The sequence below is a fragment of the Puntigrus tetrazona genome, chromosome 6 (genome assembly GCF_018831695.1).
Source record: "Puntigrus tetrazona isolate hp1 chromosome 6, ASM1883169v1, whole genome shotgun sequence".
NCBI classification, from domain to species: domain Eukaryota; kingdom Metazoa; phylum Chordata; class Actinopteri; order Cypriniformes; family Cyprinidae; genus Puntigrus; species Puntigrus tetrazona.
The window spans coordinates 13,911,287-13,933,762 of NC_056704.1; the positions used below are offsets into that span (position 1 = coordinate 13,911,287).

Sequence of the window (22,476 nt, forward strand, 5' to 3'; positions counted from 1 at the left end):
ACTAATAATAAGCAGCAAGTTAAGAGTTGCCTATTCTAAAGTGTTACCATGTTTTTTTAATTTATTTATTTATTTTTCAAATTCCAGACCTAAATATGGCAGGTGCAGCGTAAGAACAAGGACACACACGTACCATATACTCAAAGGCTACTGAAATCATGATTAGCCGGAGTATTTAATAAACCAACACACATACTGTAGTTATGTACAGAACTTTGAATTGCGTGGATTACAATTCTTCGCCCTTCCACCTTCAGGCCAAATGGTTCTAGTCATGTTTCCTACTTGAGCTTTATTAAACAATTACGCTAATTAATCAAAATACAAATAGGATTTCCATAATGTTACCCACGGCTGTCAGAAATGAACATCAAGCATTCACTCTACTACCAGGCAGCACACATTTCACGCGGACACACGTGTCTTTCCAAGCATTCTCACCGTGACTTCATGCTATGGAAATGCCATCGGTTTTCTGCCGTCTTCTGCCACACAACCTCACGTGTGTGCTTCTCACGAGTGTCTACGGTTCATCATGATGATCCATTGTTCTAGAAGAGAGTGTGTGTGTGTGTGTGTGTGTGTGTGTGTGTGTGTGCGCGCTGCAGTGTGACCGATCATCATTATGACGTTACGGATGATTAGAGTTCAGTCGTTAGACAGAACTCGTCTCACACCACCTCTTTCTCACTCGTTTGCCAGCTGTTTGTTGCTTAGTGAAGTGGTTGTGCTGTGTGTCCTAGCTGCATGGGTCTCGGTGAAGAGCACGATGCTTTCACACACACACACACACACACACACACACTTATTTTAAAGCTGATTGTGGGCACATTGTTTGATGTATTTGTGTGTGTTTCTGTCAGAGTGTGTTTGCTACTCGTGTTTATGAGCTGAGCTGCGTGCCCCTTCTCAGGTAGAGTCTCTGGAGTGCGTTTTTGACGGGCCGTCTACGTTAGGAGGTGAGGAGGTCCCGGCTCCTGCCTTTGCCACACTATACTCGCAAAGTGACTCGCTGATGCAGGTAACCCGGCGCGATTCTATTGTTTGTATTCACATGCGATTCACATTGTTTTTCATTCACATTACCGTTCATCAATGATAAAACGGATGGTACATGATCAGAGTTTGGAGAAATCTGTGTTGAAGTTTGCTTTGTAAGCACTAGGTGGCAGAGAAGTCACAGTGTCGGGTGGCCTGTACGCAGGTTTCTTTTGGATCCTTGGCAGAGTGGATTATATAATTTACGCATTTTCGTTTTTTTATTTAAATATTTTACATTTTCTGGCATCTGTTTGGACTGATGGTTATTAAAGAGACTGTTGCTCAACATCGGGTTTTTCCAAATCTGAGCTGAGCACAAAAACTAAGAGATTTTGAAGAATGTTGGTTACCGAACAGATGATTGACTTCCATTAGTATGAGAGAGAAATATTATGGTAGTCAACGGCTACCATCCACTGTTTGGTTATTAGGACTGAAAATAAATAAAGAAAGAAAGAATAATAAAAAGTTAAATATAGAGTCTTTTTTCTTTCCTCAAATTCTTGAAAATATTTAGTTTTGTGTTCAGCATAAGAAAGAAACTCATAAAGGTTTCGAAAAACCTGTGGGTGAGTAAATGATGACAGGATTTTAATTTTTGAATGAACAACGCATTTCACTGTTTATTAATTTGTTTACTATGTTATATTTCTTATACTGAATATTTCATTAAAAATCTTACATTTCTTAAGCTTTTTTAGTGTTTTTTTGGGGGGGGTTTTCACACACCTTTGGGACAAATACAAGTTCAGATGCAAACGCTTTTTTTTTATTTTTATTTTTTATACCAGCGCGAAATGTTAGACGATGAGACCCTTTTACAGTATTTGTGAAGAAATTCTTATCTGTTTGTTGTCGGCGCACTTGAAAAGGTAAGGCTTTCCAATAAACTGGGCTTGTGCCAGTTTCTGGGTCAAGGAGGATTAAATAATTCATGCTTAATTTGTCTGACTTGTTGCACAGCCACTGTAACAAACCATGTTCTTCAGTAGGTCAAAGCCTTTGGTCTCTTTAGGGCAAAATAATCTAACCAGCCTCGTGAGTGCAAAGGAAGTTTAAGAGAGATGGTTGCCTTTTAAATAATATATATATATATATATATATATATATATATATATATATATATATATATATATATGACTATGACTTCAAGGTTTTGTTTTTCTTTTAGAAGCATCCATAAAGCTGTTGGGGTGTGCTGTTTTGTAAAGCTTTGCTATATTTCTTCTGTGTGTATGTGTTTGTTGTATTTTCAAGAAGTGATGTGTGACTCTTGCCTTTCTCTGTTGACGCATTCAGAGAGTTGTTTCTTGTTCACTGAACAGAATGTCAGACCGCCTTTTTAAAGTGGGCATTTGGTGTTTATAAGGTTTGTGGCAGCAACAATTTTCTGGGGGAGGCTGTGAAACAGGACGATGCATCGTCCTTATATTAACAGGCATGCAGACTTCTACACAAACAGATGGTGCAGGCCTGTTTAAACCTCATCTACTTTGTTATCTAATATTGAAGTTATGTCATACTATGACATTTATCGCAACATTTAGCTAGAACAGAACCGAATTAAGTGTATGTGTGTGTGTATATATATAATTTTATATTGGCATTTGGCTGCTGGTCTTTGTATTAGGCTTTTCACGACTTTGCACATGAATAATAAGAAATTACTTTTATTCTCCTGAAAGTCACATGAGGTATTCACATAAATCGCTTTTAAGAGGTGTTTGAATGCGTCTTGTACATTTAGCCTACCATTTGTTTAGAAGGCTTTATTCAGTTCACTTTGTTTTTACTACATTCACTTGATCAAAAATACAGTAAAACATTAATATATCTAACGATGTTATTAAATAAATTACTTTTTTCTAATGTAATTTATTTGTGTAATGGTAAAGGTGAATTTTATATGAATCTGTAGACATATGATCGTTCTGAAATCTTTTTAATATGCTTAAGTAACCTAATTATTTTTTTTTATAAATCTTTAAATCTTTGCTTAAAATCGTTCTGCTTATTATATTATATATATATATATATATATATATATATATATATATATATATATATATATATATATATATTATATAATATATTATTATTATTATTTTTATTATTATTTTATTTTATTTTATTTTTTAATTTTTTTTCCTGACATTGTGGGCCTTAATTGGCTGTCTGTCAGGCTTTCAGAATCTAATCTAAACTTTGAAAGTATTCAGAATTTTCTACATTTTTATTTAAGTTTTATATACCAATACATTTCCAGAAAAAGAGCTAATTAAATAAGGCAATTGTTTCTTTTTTAAGGATAGGCCACCCAGTAGGGGATTTTCTTTTTCACTTCACCGACCCTGTTATTGGATGGCAAAGACTGCATAGAGATTAAAAAAAAACATTTCTCCTTTTGTGTTCCATTGATAAAGTAATACAAGCAAAAATGGTTTTTTTGGCAAGACATGAGGTTGAGTTTTTATTTTTGGGTGACCTAATCTTTTCATATTCTGTGGTCCTGAGATTTTTTTTTCATCTTTGTATTGTGTTCATGTCTTTTAGTGCTTGTCATCAGCAGTGGAGAGTAATGCAGTAATGTGGCTGAAGCTGCAGGGCAGTAAGTGCATTAGTTTTGTCCAGCCGTATAACGTAATGGAGCTGGAGGTGGAGGCGTCTCTGCCTCACTCTGCCTTGAATATAAATAAGGTGCTTTTCTGACTCAGGTACAATCAGTAATTTGTTTTAGCCTGTAGCCTCTGTGGGGACATGTGGATCTGTGGTGAGCACGAAGACTTCAAATCCCATGTGTTACCAAATAAAGTGATGCATAACAACTGTTGACAAGGAGACCAAATGACTGCATGGCTGCCAATAAGCTCAGACTGCACTTGATTTTTCTTCTTCTTTTTTGTTTTGTTTTTTTTAAACGGTGGTTTATTTCTTTCGCCAAGGTTCACTTAAAGTAAATTATTTCAGTACAAGGAACATTTACCAAAAGTAAAATGCAAAAAAATCAGCTTGCACTGAAATCCTCATAGCTATGACATATTTAATATTATATCTTGACCCCTTTACCTAAACATATTACTTGAAACTTATGTGCCCTCTAGACGTAGCTTTATTGTGGCATCTCAAAGAGGCACAAAAACAATCTCAGAGTTTTAGATGAAGCGCTCCTTCCTGGTGAAATGACCTCAATCTGATCACACTTTATTTTAGGGTCTCTTAACTACTTATTACTGCTTATTAGCAGGCATATTACTAGAATATTAGCCATTTATTAGTAGCAATTAAGCACATTTTTATGCCTTCTTATCCTAATTCTATAATATCCCAATAGCTAAATCTAATAACTACCTTACTAATATATCAAGTAGCAAATTATGATTATTTTGTAATACAAATGAGTCACAATACATTTTCATTTACTAACTGCTCGTTTTCTTATATAAAAAAAAACTAGCTTCTCTATTCTTTATCCATCTGTTTCTTTTATTTTTAATTATGCTGCAAAAAAAAAAAAAAAAAAAAAAAAAAAAAAAAATAAATATATATATATATATATATATATATATATATATATATATATATATATATATATATATATATATATATATATATTTTTCTTTGCTATGTAAGCTAACTGAGACTTGTTATAGCATTTGTGTTTGATTACTCTTTTGTTGATTTTGATTGCTTCCATTGTCCCTATTTATAAGTCACTTTGAGGGAAAACCTCTGCTAAATGTCGAAACGTAATGTAAAGATTTAGTGCCTTGTTGAATTTAATGGCTCACTTAAAAAGGGTCTGCTGCAGCTGCTTCTTTACCCAAGTTCACCCAAAAATGACAAACGTTTTCTGGGTTACATGTTTGTAGTATTGGGAACAAGCATGCATGTTGTCATATTGGCTGTTTATAAGTAGTTATAAAGAACTTATTCTGCTTGACCATATTCTACTTTCCTAATACCCGATACCTAAACTTAACAACTGCGTTACTAATTATTAATAAGCAGTATTTAGACGCGGTTCATACAGTAGTTAGTTAAAGGTGAGAACTGGACCTTAAGATGAAGTGTGACCATTTTCTGTAGCGCGTTTCAGCATTTTTGGGTGATTCTTTTTACACAAAGATCGTATTAGGATTAGCACCCCCACGTTTATCGCAGGTGACTTTTTGATACATAAATTATACAACACTTTTTGTTTACTGTTGCGGAAGTGTCTGGCTAACCTCTTATTGTAGTCTTATCGGAGATCAGAGTTTTGGCTCAGAGTTGGAAGAGGTGACCTTATTGAAGCTGCAGTGAATATTTCGAGCATTTCCATTATGTGTCATTACTTCCTTGCTAATGTTGCCAACTCTTCAGTGGATATTTTGAGCCTAAAGAGAGGATATCAACCGGTGGACCAATATACACTCTCAGAAATAAAGGTACAATGCTGTCACTGGGGCGGTACCTTTTTAAAAGGGACATGTTTGTACCTAAAGGCTCCATTTTTGTACCTTAAAGATACATATTAGTACTTAAATTGTACATATTTGAACCTAATAGGTACAAAGTGTAGTTACAGCTTTTTATATATTTATTTCTCAGGGTGTCTAGAATGACCACAATCCATAATTTAATGTTCTGTAATGTCTGTCGTGAAGTAACAGACAGCGACAAAAGTTTGAGTTAGTTAAGTTTGTGAAATATAATTAGAATATTGTGAACTGATATTATTTAGCAGTGTTGAAAGTAGTTGTGGTGTGTAATATTTTCACAGAAACTGAACATTTGAATAGACATTATTTAACTCTCACTGCTGAATTTAAGTATTTATTTCTTAAAAAAAAAAAAATCATTTAACTGTGATCAACCAAAGGGTCTATTTCCTACTATTTCAGAGTTGGATAGTCACATGACATTTACGGCTCTAGTGATTGGCTTGAAAAGTGTGGCCCAGTAAGCAAAGATGTCAACATAAACTTAGGTCCGGCTTTAGCTGAGCAACCCTTTAAGAAGGAAATACTAACGTATAGCTGAACTCTTGTGTCTAACTTTTTGGCTACCTGAGTAATAACCCCCCAACGAGACCCCCGGCCTGTCTCTGATGCTCTTGCCGTCTCAGCTTTGTACCTCTCCAGCCATCGTTCCGCTCCGAACCACGTTCTCCCTGCCTGTCTGAAAGCCTCCGTTAGTCTTGCCGAGAGCAAAGAGGAGGAACGCAGGGGAGGAGGGGAGAAGAGAGAGACGGCTTTAGTGAAAAATGAGCTGTGTCATTCTTGGGAGAATCTACCAGACCGGAGTTTAGAGTCCCGTAGCTCCGGCCGTCCCCTTACGGCCAGCATGCGTGTCCACGTGTTCACCCGTGAAGCTCTCTAGCCCCCTTTATCACGATCCTGTCCTGCGTGCGCTGCATCATGGGATCACCTTGACGCAGCTTCTGGGGGTGGGAGGGGAGTTTCGGATCAGAGCCGAGGAGTGCTTCGCCGTGTCCGGCGGTATCTATCAAACCCTGGATGCCACGGTGTGCCGGGTTTCACCTCCGGACTCGTAAGTGACATGCTGGCCTCTATTTGGTACGCCAAAAAGATGGGACGACGTCTGATCAGAAGCATTAGGAGGACCAAGAGATTGCAGCTGCAGTTGCTGGTGGGTAGTAGTTAGTGTTACGTGCGTGGAACGGGGTTGTGAAACGCGTGTCCGCAGAACGCGTCTGCTCCGGACGGAATGACTTTGAGCTGTGCATGTAAATCACAGGACGGACGAGAGGGACGAGACGGGGAACGTAGTGCTTTCACTGTAACATCTTTTCTTTTTAAATGCACAGCTGGCTCGGTTTTATAGGTGCGAGTTCATATTTTGGATTTCGGTTGAGGCGGAAGTTGTTTTGCGTTTTTATTCTGAAGTACACAGAGATTTGGAATGCAAAGTTTTTAGAAAGTAACTGCAGCATGCGTCTTGGTTGTTGTTAAAAGTTTTTGTTTTGTTGCAGTTTTTTAGTCGGTTTTAACAGAGCTCTTGAGGAAACGCGGTGATGGGGAGCAACATTGTATGGGAGGAAAAAAGCTTATTTCCTGCTTTCGCATTCTCTTGCAGAAGTATTTTTTGTTGTGAGTGAAGTCTGTGTTCGAAAATACAAAAATTCAAAAAATCAAGTTTTGATGAATGTAAGGTGAATGTAAAAGTTTTTTGGGCAAACATAAAGTTTCTCAGGGAAAAAAGTACTGGTTTTCCAAGATAATCTAAAGGTGTTAAAAACTAATTTATTATTGTAAATATAAATTTTTAAACACAATATTTTACTTTTTATTTTTTTTATTTCGTTGTTGTTTTTGTTTCACTAAAAATTCTCACAAACTGATTCACAAATGACTGCTTTTTTTTTTTGCTTCAATTTTTCTTGTTTTGTGGTTGTGAAACATTTTTGCAAACAACTGATTATTTCACCTTGTCTTATTTTTATTTTAGCTTTTTATATACAAAAAAAGTAATGAAAGTATCTTTACAAATGTAACACATACCTTTTAAGAGTCTTATTATGTATATGTGATGTTTGTTTGTTTGTTTGTTTGTTGGCTGATTGATTTGTTTTAGAGATTAGCTTTATTTGAGAGCTAGTTTGACTTTTTCTCCTACACTATAAAGCAATATGCCCCAAGAAACAATGCTCCTTAGCTGTTATAAATTTACTGTAAATTGCGGCTTCACTGGGCTTTTATAAAAGTTATTTCGTACACATAGTAAAGTTTCTCAAGAGATAAAAGAGCAAATAAAGTGTAATGATATTAATAAAAACATTATTCTTCCTGCAAACAATGTAGTCTCTCGGAAACGGTTGTGGTTGCCAAGCAACACACAGACGTAAACAAAGGTGTATGTATCAAAATCAAGGATAAGAACTATCCGTTTATGTTTGAGTAAATGAAGAGTGTTTTCATCATTGGGTAAATTATTCAGCTAAACACTTATAGTACATTGTTATATAGTACAGTCTGAAAAAAAGTTTTCATGAACGGACAAGCTTTCCATTTAAGCATCGCAATATTGATTGAAAAATAATTAAAATAATAATTCAACAAAAAACAACTTTTTACGGGAATCATTTGTATTAGAAGCGGTATGAATAATGAATAACTAAAAGTCATTAAATGCTTTTTTTTTCCCCTCTAAATGCCCATGTGTATTTCTTATCATTAGATATGCTGCATTTAAAAAGTCTCTCAATGGTTCTCCATTTTTATACCTTTTATGTAAATGTGTCTCTGCGAGCATGAAAGGAAAATTTACTGCAAAGATGATAATGGAACAATCATGCGGTGTCTGCCAACAGAAGATATGCACGTTCGCATGTAGTGTAGCGCCACATGCCATTTTTATTGTCACCCCAAGTGCTCGACACTCCATCTCTCAAATAACTGCTCATCTCTTTGCGTGTTTACTGCCGAAATTCATTTGGCCTTGAGATGGAGAGCCTGAAGAAGAGGCAGGAGACGCTTCGAAGGCTTTTGTCCTTGTATTGTGCTATCGATTGATTGCCCATAATGCCGGTGGTTGGGGAAAAAAAGGGAACGGCTCAGAGATTGTGAGGTGGTAAATAAAAGAGACAGCTGCTTATTAGAATGGAGAGGCCCCTTTGAAATGAGTCAAAGTATTTCCACAAACATGTCTGAGAGCAAGCATTTTGTGTTTGTGAGCGTGTATTAAAGTAGGAAAAAACTGGTTATTTTTTTTATGACAAAAGGAATCATGCCCAAGTTTAACTTTTAAATTAATTTCATAAATTTTTTATGTAATTTCATAGTTACATTTTTATATTTAATTTTAATTTAATTTATATTTAAAATTAATTCAATTTATATTTTAATTTAATTTATGCAGTTATATTAATATAATATCAAGTAATATAATATCAAGTCCAAAATTCTACACTGAAAATATGGGAATCAAAATGCTGTCATAAAAGCAATAAAAGGAACATTTCAGATATATTTTTCAGTTACGATAATAATAAAGCGGATATTAAAGTCTGAATAAGTTTTGTGTTATTTAAGGGAAAAAAAAGTCTCTAATGGACCTCACAGTGTTAAATGGTGTTTTCTAAGACATGATTGTTTTGTAATAGGAACAAATAAATATTAATGTTTAATCATTAATATTCTAAGCAGTCAAATTACATTCAACAGGTGGACAATTCGATTTTTATTATGTAGGGCTAGAATATCATATAGATTTGTGTGAGCTCCATTGACTTGAGCCTTCAAGCAGCGTAGCAACCACGAGCGACTTAGTAACTGGCAATAACCCAGAATGCTCTGATATTGCAGTGATTTTTGCACAGACAAGCAGACCTTCATTTTGCCGTAATTAATAACAATAATCTAAATCGCACATGAACAAAAGCAAATGCACATTTCTTTTTCCTATTCTGTGTTCTTACGTGGCGTAATACAGTCTGCAGAACCCACATTACCGCTTGCCTTGTAGTCTTCTGCTCTGTAGGGAAATATATGAGCTGTACAGTAATTAAATGATCACGCCTCTCTCTTACATGTCATAGGCTGAACTGAACATGTTGTGTTGGAACATTGACGTTCTGCTCTGGCAGTCACAGAAGTGCAATATCAATCCTGTGTCTATCAATGTGACAAAGAGCTTGTCTTTTCTTTAAAATATGCTTTGCCTTTCCACAGCACTTTGCTTCATCAGCAGTGCAATAAAGCCTAGAGCAGGTTTGCTTCAGGACAGATTTACATCAGATGATCCAATCCAGTACTAAAATAATTTAACGGTGAAAAAAGAAAACTCCTAGGACAGTCCTAAAGCATTGCATAAACAAGTTTTATCAACGTTATTATTACGTTTCATTTCAATAATACTAATTCTGTAGATTATTATATAAAAATGTGCAATTTAACCATTTGTAAACAATACGATTTTTTATGTTTTTGGCAGCCAATAATAAAAATTCTAGTTAGGTGAAAGCATCTTTATTTATTATTAACTTAGTCTTGTTTTTTTATTTGTTTTATTTTAAATTGATTCTTTTTAAGTAAGAGAGAGTATCCATGTTAGAATCTTACTAATTTGTCTACTTCTATCAAGTTGAATGAATGAATTTGCTCTAAAATACTAAAATAGACTTTAAATTGGAAGCACATTATTGATGAAGCATCCCCCCACTTTAAATATTGATAAGCTTATCCATGTTGTTATCCTCCTGTATACTAGGGTAGACAGTCTCTGCATATTATCATTTTCATTTTGCATTGTTTCTCTGTTCATTCCTGTGGCCCAATTTAGGGTGGTGACCCGTCAGTAGAACTACATGTCTAAAGTGATCAGTGTTACAATTAGGTTTGGATGAAGTTTTAAACTTACACTATTGTGTAATTATCAAGTCCAGTGATAGACTTAATTGGATCAGAGAGCAATCGAGAATCATTGTTGCATATATATATATATATATATATACCTTAAATCTGTATGAGGTTTAACATTGGGGGCTGAATTTTGGAGGTGTCCGTTGGTTGGTATTTGGAGGTGTCCGTTAAGTTGGTAAGTCGTGGGGGGGTCTACAGCAACGCTCATGAAAAATAAATGCACAGTGTTTTTATTTAATTGCTGATGAATTATTGATACACTTCAACATTTAGAAGGTCAAATTTAAATGAGAATGCTGGAAAGCATGTCTCGGGCATTGTCTCAAGGCAGTGATCTATTCCATTGAAATGTGTTGTTGTTGGGTTGCATAGACTTTCAAATATAAATATTTAAAAAAATATATCTATATAATTAATATTTATATATTAATAAATTAATATTTTATATATTATATAATTTTATATATATATATATATATATATATATATATATATATATATATATATATATATATATATATATATATATAATTACTTTAATGCGTTAATTGTATTGTAATTTTTTTTTATTTGTAATAAATGTTTTGAAAGAAAATGTCCTGTAATTTTATAAAATGTATTTTTAAAGCAGTTTTAGTGCCATTAATTTCCCTTTACCACAAAAGGACATAGTTTTGTTTGTGTGTTTGTTTTTTTTTCTTTCCTCTTTGTGCTAATTTGAATTTGGTAATAGGCCCATTGCATGTGGTTCTTTAATTTCTATTAAAACCCTGTGAATATAAGCGATTTAGGTGGAGGAGAAGGCAGGGCTCGGGCTCTGTGGGGTTGCTTGCTTTATTTGATGTGGAAGCTGTTGCCATGGTTTTGGTCCTAGGGGAATAGAGGCACAAGCTGTGACAATGTCTGTTACCTCATTTGACACCTGTGGCACACCTTGGATAGTTTTCGCCGGGACGGAGCCGCCGACAATAGGTTTGACTGCGGAGTGTTGCTGTGGTGGAGATCTGCAGGAATTCTAGTCTTATTAACAAAGACGAGGTTATTTTTACAATCGCTTTTCTCTTTTTTTCTCTGCCTGTGAAGGCACAGCCTTTTGTCTCCCCCTCACTGAATCATACGTATGTGTGGAAAGAGACTGCAGCGTGTGAAAGCCGATCTGTGTCAGAAGGAGCATCCAGACAGCATGGAATCGTCATCTTCTTCTGAACGCGAAGCGCACGCACGCTTCCTGGATTTACCTTTACCCCTGGATCTCGCTGGATCTGTGCCTCTCTCTCCCATTCGGAGCCGTGAGTATGTTTGCTAGCACAAAGTTTTCTAATCATTAGGTAATCGTATCTTTTCCGACAATGAAGCTTTTAGCCTAAAGTGCGAGGAGGAGGGAAAAATCAATAGCTCTGCTGAAATAGTTTTTGTGGCTCGGCTGGCTCTAATGATCAGCCGGAAAACTGGAGTCCTCCGAGTGTGGCCATGCCTAAGAAGAAAAGGACTACAACAACACCAATCGTTTCTTTTTTACCAGGGCAGCGCTGTGAATGCCAGCATCTATATTTAATGCACAGTGGAAGGCTCGCTTTTGCTTTTAAGAAAGTGATGTGATTGATACCTGCTCGTGGACGATCTTGTATCCCCGGTCCATTTAGATTAAGAATCCCTGGAGAACTGTGGGCTTTCGACTGCAACACTTGCCAGTTAATTGAACCCATTTCCTGCTTCTTCAGGCTCTTAGGTTCTCCCCCATGCACAGAGAGCTCCCTGGTCCTTCATTGATCCTCTCTCAGGTCTCAGCTCGTCTCGAGCTAGAGTCACAGCCCAGAGTAGCTTGCATCGCTTGTGGGCAGCTCGATCACCTCCTCCCTTCTTGCTGCCCACTCCACCTTCCAGCATGAGACTGCTACACACTTGATCTCCCAGCTGGTGAGGACAGGAAGGTTGTGAGTTGGCCGACGAATGGATTTTGAGCTGTCGCGCTTGCATTATTCCGCTGTCGGATCCGTGAGAGGATGCTGTAACCTTATCCAGGTGCACCCTCCCTCTTGTGCCACGCTTCCACTTTCCGAACTGCTTCGGCGCTTGACAGCTGTTGCGGCTCTGTCCTGGCCCCAAGGGCTGTGATGAACTACATCTTCGGGAACAACACGCTGTACCCGCGAGGCGGTCGGGCCAACACCGCATCTGGACATGCCGCCCCAGGGTCCAAACAGAGGCAGTGGGCCAAGCGGAGCTCCAGTGAGGAACTGCCTTCGTCTTCCTCTCGCTGGCAGCAGCTGCTGGCCTTCTTCACGCGACGCGGTGCCTTCAGCGACTGCATCACGGCAGGAGCGAGCCAGGTAACTCTTGCCACAGCACACCTGCTGCATGTAGTTGAGCAAAGTGTGGGGAAACCTCACTGTAAACTAGTTGAACTGTCGAGAATGCACGCTTTAGCCATTTATGGTTTGGTTTTTTTGGGGTTCCTGGCTGGAGAGTGAGATCCACGTTTTTTTTTAGCACCTACTAATCCTTGCAGAATTAAATGTACAGTTTATTTGGTTAGTTTGTCTTTTCAGGGTTTGCAAAGACAATAAAAAAAATGTCATGTTTGTAGTGACACATCTGCTCTACATCAATCAATGCGTCTCAGTTACTGGCATATATTTGCTTAGTTTGTCCTTTCATGTTTGCAGTAGTAATAACATGTCACGTATTATTAGCAGAAAAATGGCTTGCCCAATTGACTGGATGCTCACTTTGCTTGTAAGAAAGTACAGCTGAAAAACTACTTATGTGTTCAGTGAATTATATTTGCTTCTCGTGATGGAATCGACGAGGCTATTCAGTAAAGGCCCATTTAATTGAGAGTTACAAAACATAATCATACTGGACAGTTGAAGTATCTGCTTCCCATAGGTAGAGGAAAGCACTCAGTTGGTGAATGATGGTCCTCTTGAATCTAATCATATGAAGCGGTTAAGTCAAAGCGATTCTGCATCTTCTTCCCGGCCATAAGTGACCTGAGGGAGTAGACCAAAAAAAGCAGTCCATCAGGCAGTCTGGTTCTGATCCCAAGGACAAACGGTTACTCAATGTGTTGGGGGGTGTCCCCTGAAATGGAAGCAGGACAAGTACAGCTGCAACAGTGGGCCTTACAGTCAGTTCTTTTATTCTTAGCATTGACTCTGTAACCACACTGTGATAACTTTATCACTTTTTCATGAATGGTTTCAAAAATCCAAACCTTCAATTCTTGCCGTGGGTACCTACTTAACAGTTTAAAAAAAAAAAAAAAAAAAACTGGGATATTGTAAATGCAAAGTCTGGAAATATTGGGAATGCTTTAAACTTTCAGCTGATGATTTGGGATTTGGGTTGTTTGGTAACCGTTAGAAACCTTTTGTGACAATTACTGTGAAATATGATTGTTTAGTTTTAGTTGGATCATCTGCAGATATTCAATTATTATCAATTATTATTATTATTCAATCTGTGCAATTAATTTCTGCCTTGCTGAGTTTGGTGCACTGCCAAGATTGGATGTGAAGTAATATAAGAGCAAAACAATATATTCATAAGTAAGAGCATTTTGTGATGCAACTCAATGCAAGTCACTATGTTATTGCTGGGTTTTACAGACATTATGAACACTGAAAGCTTTTTAGGAATGTACTGTTACAGCTCTCCAAACTCTTGTCTTTCCAAACCCTTTTGTGGTTTTTGGTGCTCATTTTGAGTAATGTAATGGCCAGCCTGTTAATGTTTGTTAATGAGGACAGGCATTTCAAGCTTCAAAAAGGAGGCCAAAACTGTGTTACATTTCAACTTCCAAGTCTTCTGGAGCCATATGATAGAATTTTCTGATAGACAGAACAAAAGTCATTATTGATTGATAATCTTCCCCTCCATTGAGCTCTTAACTGCTGTGACTAGATTGTTGAATCAGTGAGTCGTAATGAGCACATGAGTCATGTTCACCTATTTTATGATAATATTAAGGTGCCTTTTTTATTGACTGCCAAGATATTGTTAAAAAATCCACCATTTGTGTTCTATGGATTAAATAGTCTCACAGATCTAGCTGAAAGTTTGCAACCGGTGATCCATATGATATTGTCTATGCTATTAGCATAATGTAATCAATTTTTATGTGCTTCACCTTGCAAAGATGGACACGTTCAAGGTCCTAAATTATGTTATGTCTGTCTGGAAACCTAGACGTATTAATCTACCTTGAAGTGAAAAAATGTAACTCGCTATTTGCATGATATATGGCATCTTCAATCAATGTTAACCATATTTATATGTCACAGCTGAATGTATCAAATGGCACATGCGGTGTAACATGAAATACGTTTTTTGGCTTCGTCGATCTTAAAGGAAGGGAAATTATTGCAAAGTGTCTTAGGTAATCTGAAGCCACTGACTTTTAGATTTATAGACCGTTTGAAATCATGGAACGACTTAATGAGAAAGCGAAATAAATGCAGATCTGTGGTTTGAATCAAAAATAATTTATGAGCATGAAACTCATTTTATACCGAAGGAGGGAAATGATTTAACTGGAAAAAATGCAAAGCAGTCAGTTGCTTTTTCCACAAAAACCTAGAGAGACAGGAAGAGCATGGCATCTGAAGAAGACTATAGTATTTCTTACAGGTTTTTGTTGCAGTACTTCTACTTCTAGGCTGCATAATTAATGATCATTTCATTAAAATTAGGACAGCAAATTTAAAACCCAAGTGTGATATGATAATGCCAAAATCTTTATAAATGTATTTAAATAAATCAATAATAAATAGTACTTAAAATTTTTCAATGTTAGGTGTGAAATCTAGTGTGTACAATATGTACTATATGTACTTAATATGTGTCTATGTGGCACATCTGTATAATAAATCCATTTTCTACCTGTTTCTGTTGATCTATTTCTGGTAAAGGCTTCGCTGCAATGATGTGCCAGGCTTCCATCATCCACCCACCAAGATCTCGAGTACAGCTAAGCCCCCCCATTCATTTATCACCGTACCTTAATATGTGGCTGTGGCACAGGAGAAATTAGGAAGGAAATTAATTGATGTAGTTACATATGTCACTTGTGTAGCCAGTTATGGGAACTCGCTTACAAATGCAATATGCAGTTTGATGCATCACAGATATAATAGTTGTATTCTCATTTCCAGAACTGTCTGAAGTAATATGCATAAAAACATACAAATGCTAAAGTTTCAATGCAATATTGTGAGAAAAGGATTCACAGTATAACCCAAAAATCCCAGCATGGGCTGCAAAATGACTTGTTAATTCAAGCAGTTTAAGATCGGTGGAGCTGCAGTCTTCCTGAGAGCATGCATAGCCTCGCAGGTCTCACTGCAGCTTCAGCTGTTGCCATGGTGTTGCCATAGCGATCGTCAAGCAAGGACATTTCATCATGTGGCAGCACTTGTTTATTTATTTCTCATATCTGTTGAACATAGAGCTTTGTATGACAGCGTCCCTTTCATCGAGGGTGATGCGCAGGTGGAACTCTTGTTTTTGGGTAAACAGTAGATGAGGCGGTTGTCGCTTCATCAATCACCGTCGTAATAGCTGCCCAATCACCCTCCGTGACCCTGCCCATTAACCCTATTAGATAAGCTGAGACAAAAGAGCGATCCTCCTTCCTGGCGTAATTTATGGCTTCAGCAAGGTTGTAGTAGATTAAAATTTCTGCTTCTTGAAGGAGCCGAGTGTTTCTCAGGCTGAGGAGATGCAGTGTTCCTGTGCGTGCTGGCCGGGGGAGGTGGAGGAGAGCGATCTGTGGGCTGTGTGTGTGTAGGAGACATTCTCCACAATGAATCATGGCAACACGAATGAACATTTTTGCTTCCTCGTTTAAGACCGTACAGATTCTGTTTCGACGTCCTCTGGCTGCGGTTTGCACGGGAGGATGCATTAGAGGTGGTTTTGCAGAGGGCAAAGTGATTTGAGTGCTCATTAATTGATAATTTGTCATTAAGCTGGTGCTTTAATCCAAACAATGTGTTGTAGATCGTTTGCAGTGGCAGCACCTCTTGACCGGATGGGTGTTAAGTGTGCTGTACAAGTGTATAATAGTAACTCTGTGGTTACTGGCTCTTATAAGTGCAGGGCTGCCACCAGTCGAATAGAATCCAGTAGAAACTAGTTTAAAAATGAAGCTCTCTAAGCTAACTGTCCTATATTATTATATGATGATATGGGAATATGATGCAATTTTTAGTTTTCCTTTCTTTTTAGAGTGTTATTCAACTGTTTGTGCATAGGTAAGATCCTTGAAGTTACAAAGACTAAAGTCTTAAACTCAAAGAGAGATTGTTTATGAAAATTATCTCCACCACGCCTCATTTAAACATGCACCCACATCTTTACGTGACCGTGAATTCTTATAACGCTGCCCAAATGTATACGCAAAGAAAGAAGGCGGAACTATTATTCTCTCTGCAGTGCTTTGTTGTGAAAGTGAAGCTACTTGGTTTGTGCTTTCGAAAGAGGACGCACCTAGAAATCTCTGTTCCAGAACAGTTCGACTCAAGTATTCAGATGGTGTTCAGCGCATTTTACGGAGGACTGATTGCTGAACCTGGTAGAGTAACCTATCGCTGGCTGTGCAAAAAGGCTATAAAGTTGGGCAATTCCACATTGGATGAAGCAAGTAGCTTGTTATGAGATTGTAATGAGATTTATTATTTTTGTGTCGTCGTGTAACATTTCTATAGTCACAACGTACTGGATAGTTGGTCAATTAGAGCACAGCTCGCTTTTCAGAACGATGAGCTTTACAGACATATGACCCCTTAAAGAAGACTGTAGACCAGGGATGCCAACTCAGTTCCAGGAGGGATGAAACCCTGCAGGGTTTAGATGCAACCCTAATTAAACACACCAGATCCAGCTAATCAAGTCATTTAGGCTTATTTGAAAACTGCATGGTATGTGTGTTTGAACAAGGTGGGAACTAAACTGTGCAGGGCTGCGGCCCTCCAGGAACCGTAAGACACTTATCTTCAAGACACAAATTGAGACAATTTTGATGAAATCCAAGAGCTTTCTGACCCTGCATGCAACTGAAACTTTTAAGGCCCATAAAGGTAGAAAGAACATGTGATGTGGAACTACACTTTTTGTGTGCAAAGAAAACAAAAATAATGACCTTATACTTTGTGTTTATGACAGTACAGTATTGCATGTGTGTGTTGCATCTGGGTTTGCATCAGTATTGCATCTGGGTTTAACATACCTTAATAATAATGGAAATAGTTATGACTAATAATAATGTGGCCATGCTTGCTAATTTCTGACTCCCCAATATTTTTATTTTTGTATTTTTTGTTTAGATGTTGATTTCCTTGGTATTTATTTATTCCTTGGCTTAATTTATGTTTTAGAAGACAATATGTTAACAGTTAATGCCGTCTTTCAGTATCGGTCAGGATTTTCAAAGTGTGAGAGAAAAGGGTGTTTTAAAATTGCAAATATCACATTTATGGCATGTTGTGGTTCTTCAAGCTGTTATTCTCTTTATAGTACTTCACTCTAGATAAATAAAATACTCATTAGAATTATCTTCACTTGTGGTTTAGATGATGTTGAAGTGCAGAGAATAAAGATGCATTTATTGCTCTGTAGTGGTTTTGCATCATAGTATAAAAAAGATTGACCTCAGATGTGAATGTATCTCAATGGCTTCTGTTAAGTGCCATAAAGCGGAAACCATTTAAATGTAATGTATCCGTTTACTATTAAAGATCACACTTTTTAGCCGTAAATATTCAAAAGGAGTCAAAATATATATATATTTTTTGTTTTCAAAGGGCGTTCAGTGCCTGCTAGTTTGTGAATGAGTTAGTTCGATTCAAAGACGACAGAAGCAGGCCAATGTGATGTCTATCAAGATCCTGTGTCAGTGAAAGATCGCACTGGCAATCCTGGTTGAACAGCGGTCTTTATTGATTAGTCTGTTCAGAGTGAAATGCAAGCTTGTAACATAAGCTGTTGGCCCAAGTCTAGCCTTTGGCTAAACATGAACGCTATAGTGTTAAACTGAGTTTTCAAACTCAAGGATGTTCTTCAGTCTTGTTTTGTGTTGTAGAACACTGAAACATTGATCTATAAGGCATTAACATCCAATTTCAGCGATCTCTACTGATTTAGACATGCTCTTCTGTGCACTTACTGTGTTGCACATGTGAATGTCTTTCAAGAAATCTTAAGATACTGAAACTCTAAAAAGATCTACCTTTAGATCCTAATCCTAAATTTTTTCAATCTATACAGTTTTTTCCTATTGTAGTTTTATGTAAAATTTTGTTGAAAAGTAAAAACGCTGTACCGTAATTTGTCAGTATTAAATATTTAATTATGTATGCTTATTTTCCTCTTTTGCAATTTTAGCTTATTAAAGTTCATCTTGAAATATTATAAAAAATGTAATCACGGTTAAGTCAGTATTTATTTTTAATACTGCACTTTATGGTATCGTGATCCCTAAGAGCACTTGAAGTGATTTCCATTGTGTTTTCATTTATTCTAAATGTATTTGTCTATCGATTGTATGCTATAACATAAAAATAATAATTGGCATTGGTCAGAATTTAATACATTTGGACATTAGATAAGATGCTTATGCCATACTTTATGGCGCCACACTGAGGACTAAATAATGTCACATTGATATGGATGGTTAATATGTGCCTTCCTCCAACTCGAACATGTTTGTGTGTGTGTGTGTGGAGCCATCTGCTGTACAGCAGGAGGTGTGTCTGTGAATTTCATATATAACAAATCAATATGGCTACTATCCAGACATTATATGACATTAAATAATTTTTTATCTTAGGGTTTTATTATTTTATTCATAAGGGTTTTCCGACCTTTTTATTTTCGTATATCCATTAGAAAGTCAAAGGACCTCTTCATCAACTCCACGTTCAGTAATGTGCTCCTATTAATCATTTAGCATCATCATTAATATTAATGTTTAAAAAAGAAATTCAGCAACAATCGATAATGCGAGTAGAAAAAAACTAGACTAAAACAATAGCACATATTTTGCTATGAGCATCATCCACGCAAAGTATATTTATGAAAATTTCAAGATATATTACTTTTTCCTTCACTCATGATTTATGATTTCAATCTGAATTAATAATTTTATCATAATAAAAAAATATATATTATTTTTAAAAATGTACCTCTTTTTTTAGTTCATGAGATACTAAGATATACATGTTCCTTTTAGTGTCCGTTCCTTGGTGGCATACTTTCAAAAGCCTCAGGCACAAGCTTTGCTTTCTCTCCCTCTTTTCCTCCTCTCCCTTTCTCACCCACAGCCCCATAAGAAACAGGACAGGGTACATTAAAAGGTGCAGTCAACAGGAAACGGTACATTTACAACCCTCCAATCCTGATGCGGAAATAGTCCCCACACTCTTCAAGCCCCGAAGCTCCTGCTTGTTTAATTGCACAACATGTGAAAACTACATGTATGATTACTGCGCTAATGACAGTAGGATTAAAGAGGGTAGTCCTATCTCGTGTTCTAAAACAAAATGATTAAGAATAAGAAATAATATGCATATAGATTAACCGCAATTTTCAGATAAACCAAATGTAACCGCGAGTTCTGTCAAAACCCTGTAAGCTTGAATTAAAGACCGCTATCCAGCTGTCATCGCTGAAGCGCAGGACTGTGTAAAACTCTTACAGCGTAGGTGCAAATGGAGATTAGTTATGAATAGTAGTTGTAAAACAAGGTCAAAGCAAGGCTGTGCTCAACCATCATATGCTCCGATACACCGCACCGGCCCGTTCGCCCGCCCTTACGCGAAGCATCTAATAGAGATTGCGTTTATCCTCTGTGACCTCTCACTTTGTGACCCGTGTTAATGCTTTGAAAAGCGAGTCAGACTGCAAAAAGCCTTATGAATCTCAAGCGTAGGGTGCAAATCCGCCGTTGTCCGAAGAGCGACACGAAGATCATCCGAACACCAATGCTGAAATCAAGAATGGAGCATTGATTATTCATGCCTGCAGAAGAGACTGTGTGCTGTCATGTGCAGTGCCCATTGGAGCTCATTAATTGGCGAGCAAGTGCGGGGGGATGAGAGCGAGTGAGGCAGAAAGAGAGATAGACAGTGAGAGAGGTTGGCAGAAGAGTGGAGCCAGGGGAAAAGGACCAGATTTACAACCACGGTGTGTCCTCTCTCCTTCCCGATTGCTCAGCAAAGCAAGCGCATCATTCTTCAGGCTGCGCTCTCCATTATTTCACCCCTGCTTGGAAAACAATGACCACCTATTGCAACAACCACGAGTACTGCTGTGGCGCTTACGTGGAATGTCGGACCGGGGTGACGGAGGTGGCCAATTGCAATCATCCCAGAATGCAACAGAGAGTCGGACACGTGCACAGTACGCTGACTCGAACGCCGAGACAGTTGGTGCAACAGCCGCAATTCCATCACCATTTCCACCATCATCTGCACCAGCAGCAGCAGCAGCACCAGCCGCCAGCGCCTCCACCTCACCTTTCTCAAGCCACCCTGCTCAACTTCCAGCAGGCTCCTCTGGAGTCCCGCAGGGCTCCGCAGTACAGCTCCTGCACCCTCCCAGCCTCCACCAAGAGCAGAGGAAAGTTCACCAACCTGAGGGACAGTGTGAAAAAGAGCCCCACTAAAAGCACAGCTAAAGTCAGAGCTTCTTCCAGTGCCTTGTGGCTTGCCAATTCTTGGGGCACGTTTTCACTGGAGAAGGTATGTAGCAGAGTCTTATTAAGCTGAAGCCGAGGATTTAGATTTCATCTGAATTCAGTTATAATGTTTTGATGTTTATGTTGTAATTTGGTCAGTGTCATTATGGTCGCCAGGGCCTTGCGAACTAATATTGGAGAAAGTATGTCAATCAGCTTCTTGTGACATGTACTAAATTTAATTGACGGACTTAAAAATAAAAAATATGTATACACTTCCATATAAATGGAAGCTATGCTTTAGAACTTTTCTGTTCATCAAAGAATCCTGAAAGAAATCACAAAGATGTTAACTGTATTTTAATATTGCCAAATATATATATAAAAAAATCAGCATTAGAACTATTTCACAATATTAAAGCGATTTTTTTATTAAGTAAATGTACCTATTATTAGAATAAGAGACCACTTTAAAAACAATTGTGATATTACCAACACTTGCAGAACTTTTGAACTGTGTGTGTGTGTGTGTGTGTGTGTGTGTGTGTGTGTGTGTGTGTGTGTGTGTGTGTGTGTTTTTAATTGTTTGATCCAGACTGTCAAAATTAAAAAAAAAAAAAGGTTCCACTTCATATTAGTTATCTACAATGCACTTTCTTAAATTAATAATTTCATGCAGTGTACTTATTTTGTTCATACATGTATTTACATTCTCATATTTTGTAAAATGACAATTGTATGCGAGACATTTGTAATTTGTTTTGGTTGTTATATACAGTATAACTTTACCTGTGCCTCATCTCAGTAGCAGCAGTAGTGTTTTTGCACTACAATATGAACAAAATAAGTACACTGTACACCTAATATAAAGTGGGACCGTATACAGTACAAAACTGTATTACTTTTTAAGAAGATGGGTTAAAACATGAGTTGTTTTGGTTATACTTTTGACACTGCTAAGTGTTGAGCTTGTCTAATATCTTTCATGCTTTCGAAAAGGAACAGTATAGGATAGTGTCATGAGTATAATATTGATACAGTTTATATGTACGTGATATTTTAAGATGGAGCCTGTATTGCGCGGTATTAGAGTTAACAATATTTCTGGGTTGTTATTCATTTGAGCCATTGGTGGGAGCTTTAGGCTGAACTTCAAACCAGTCTATCTGATCAATGCTAATGATTGATCCTATTTTTAACTCCGAGATCACAGGCCGTGACTACTGTACCACTGCCATAATAGCACGCAGTGTGTATGGATTCTTATGTAACTTACACTGGTCAATTTAGGCAGGACAAAACATTGCGGTTGAATCGGTAATGCCCTCTTTGCTGTCACTCAAATGTACATACCACAGTCTCAAGTCTCTGCCATAACCCTAAGAGTGAGCGTTG

The 22,476-nt window shown here is 37.3% G+C and overlaps 1 protein-coding gene across 28 annotated transcripts in view; it reads left to right on the forward strand.

Annotated features, from left to right (window-relative positions):
* The window catches only part of dlg1a (discs large MAGUK scaffold protein 1a), a 104,027-nt gene that overhangs the window by 43,410 nt on the left and 38,141 nt on the right, over positions 1-22,476 (forward strand). For 11 of the 28 annotated variants that reach the window (XM_043242793.1, XM_043242794.1, XM_043242804.1 and 8 more), the window contains one exon: positions 914-1,021. The exons of 11 other annotated variants lie outside the window; for them this stretch is intronic. In XM_043242793.1, the coding sequence (XP_043098728.1) occupies positions 914-1,021 (108 nt within the window). Of the gene's footprint in view, positions 1-913; positions 1,022-11,647; positions 12,734-20,585; positions 21,146-22,476 lie in introns of those variants that run through there. 6 more of the 28 variants (XM_043242821.1, XM_043242822.1, XM_043242813.1 and 3 more) reach the window with 4 other exon arrangements.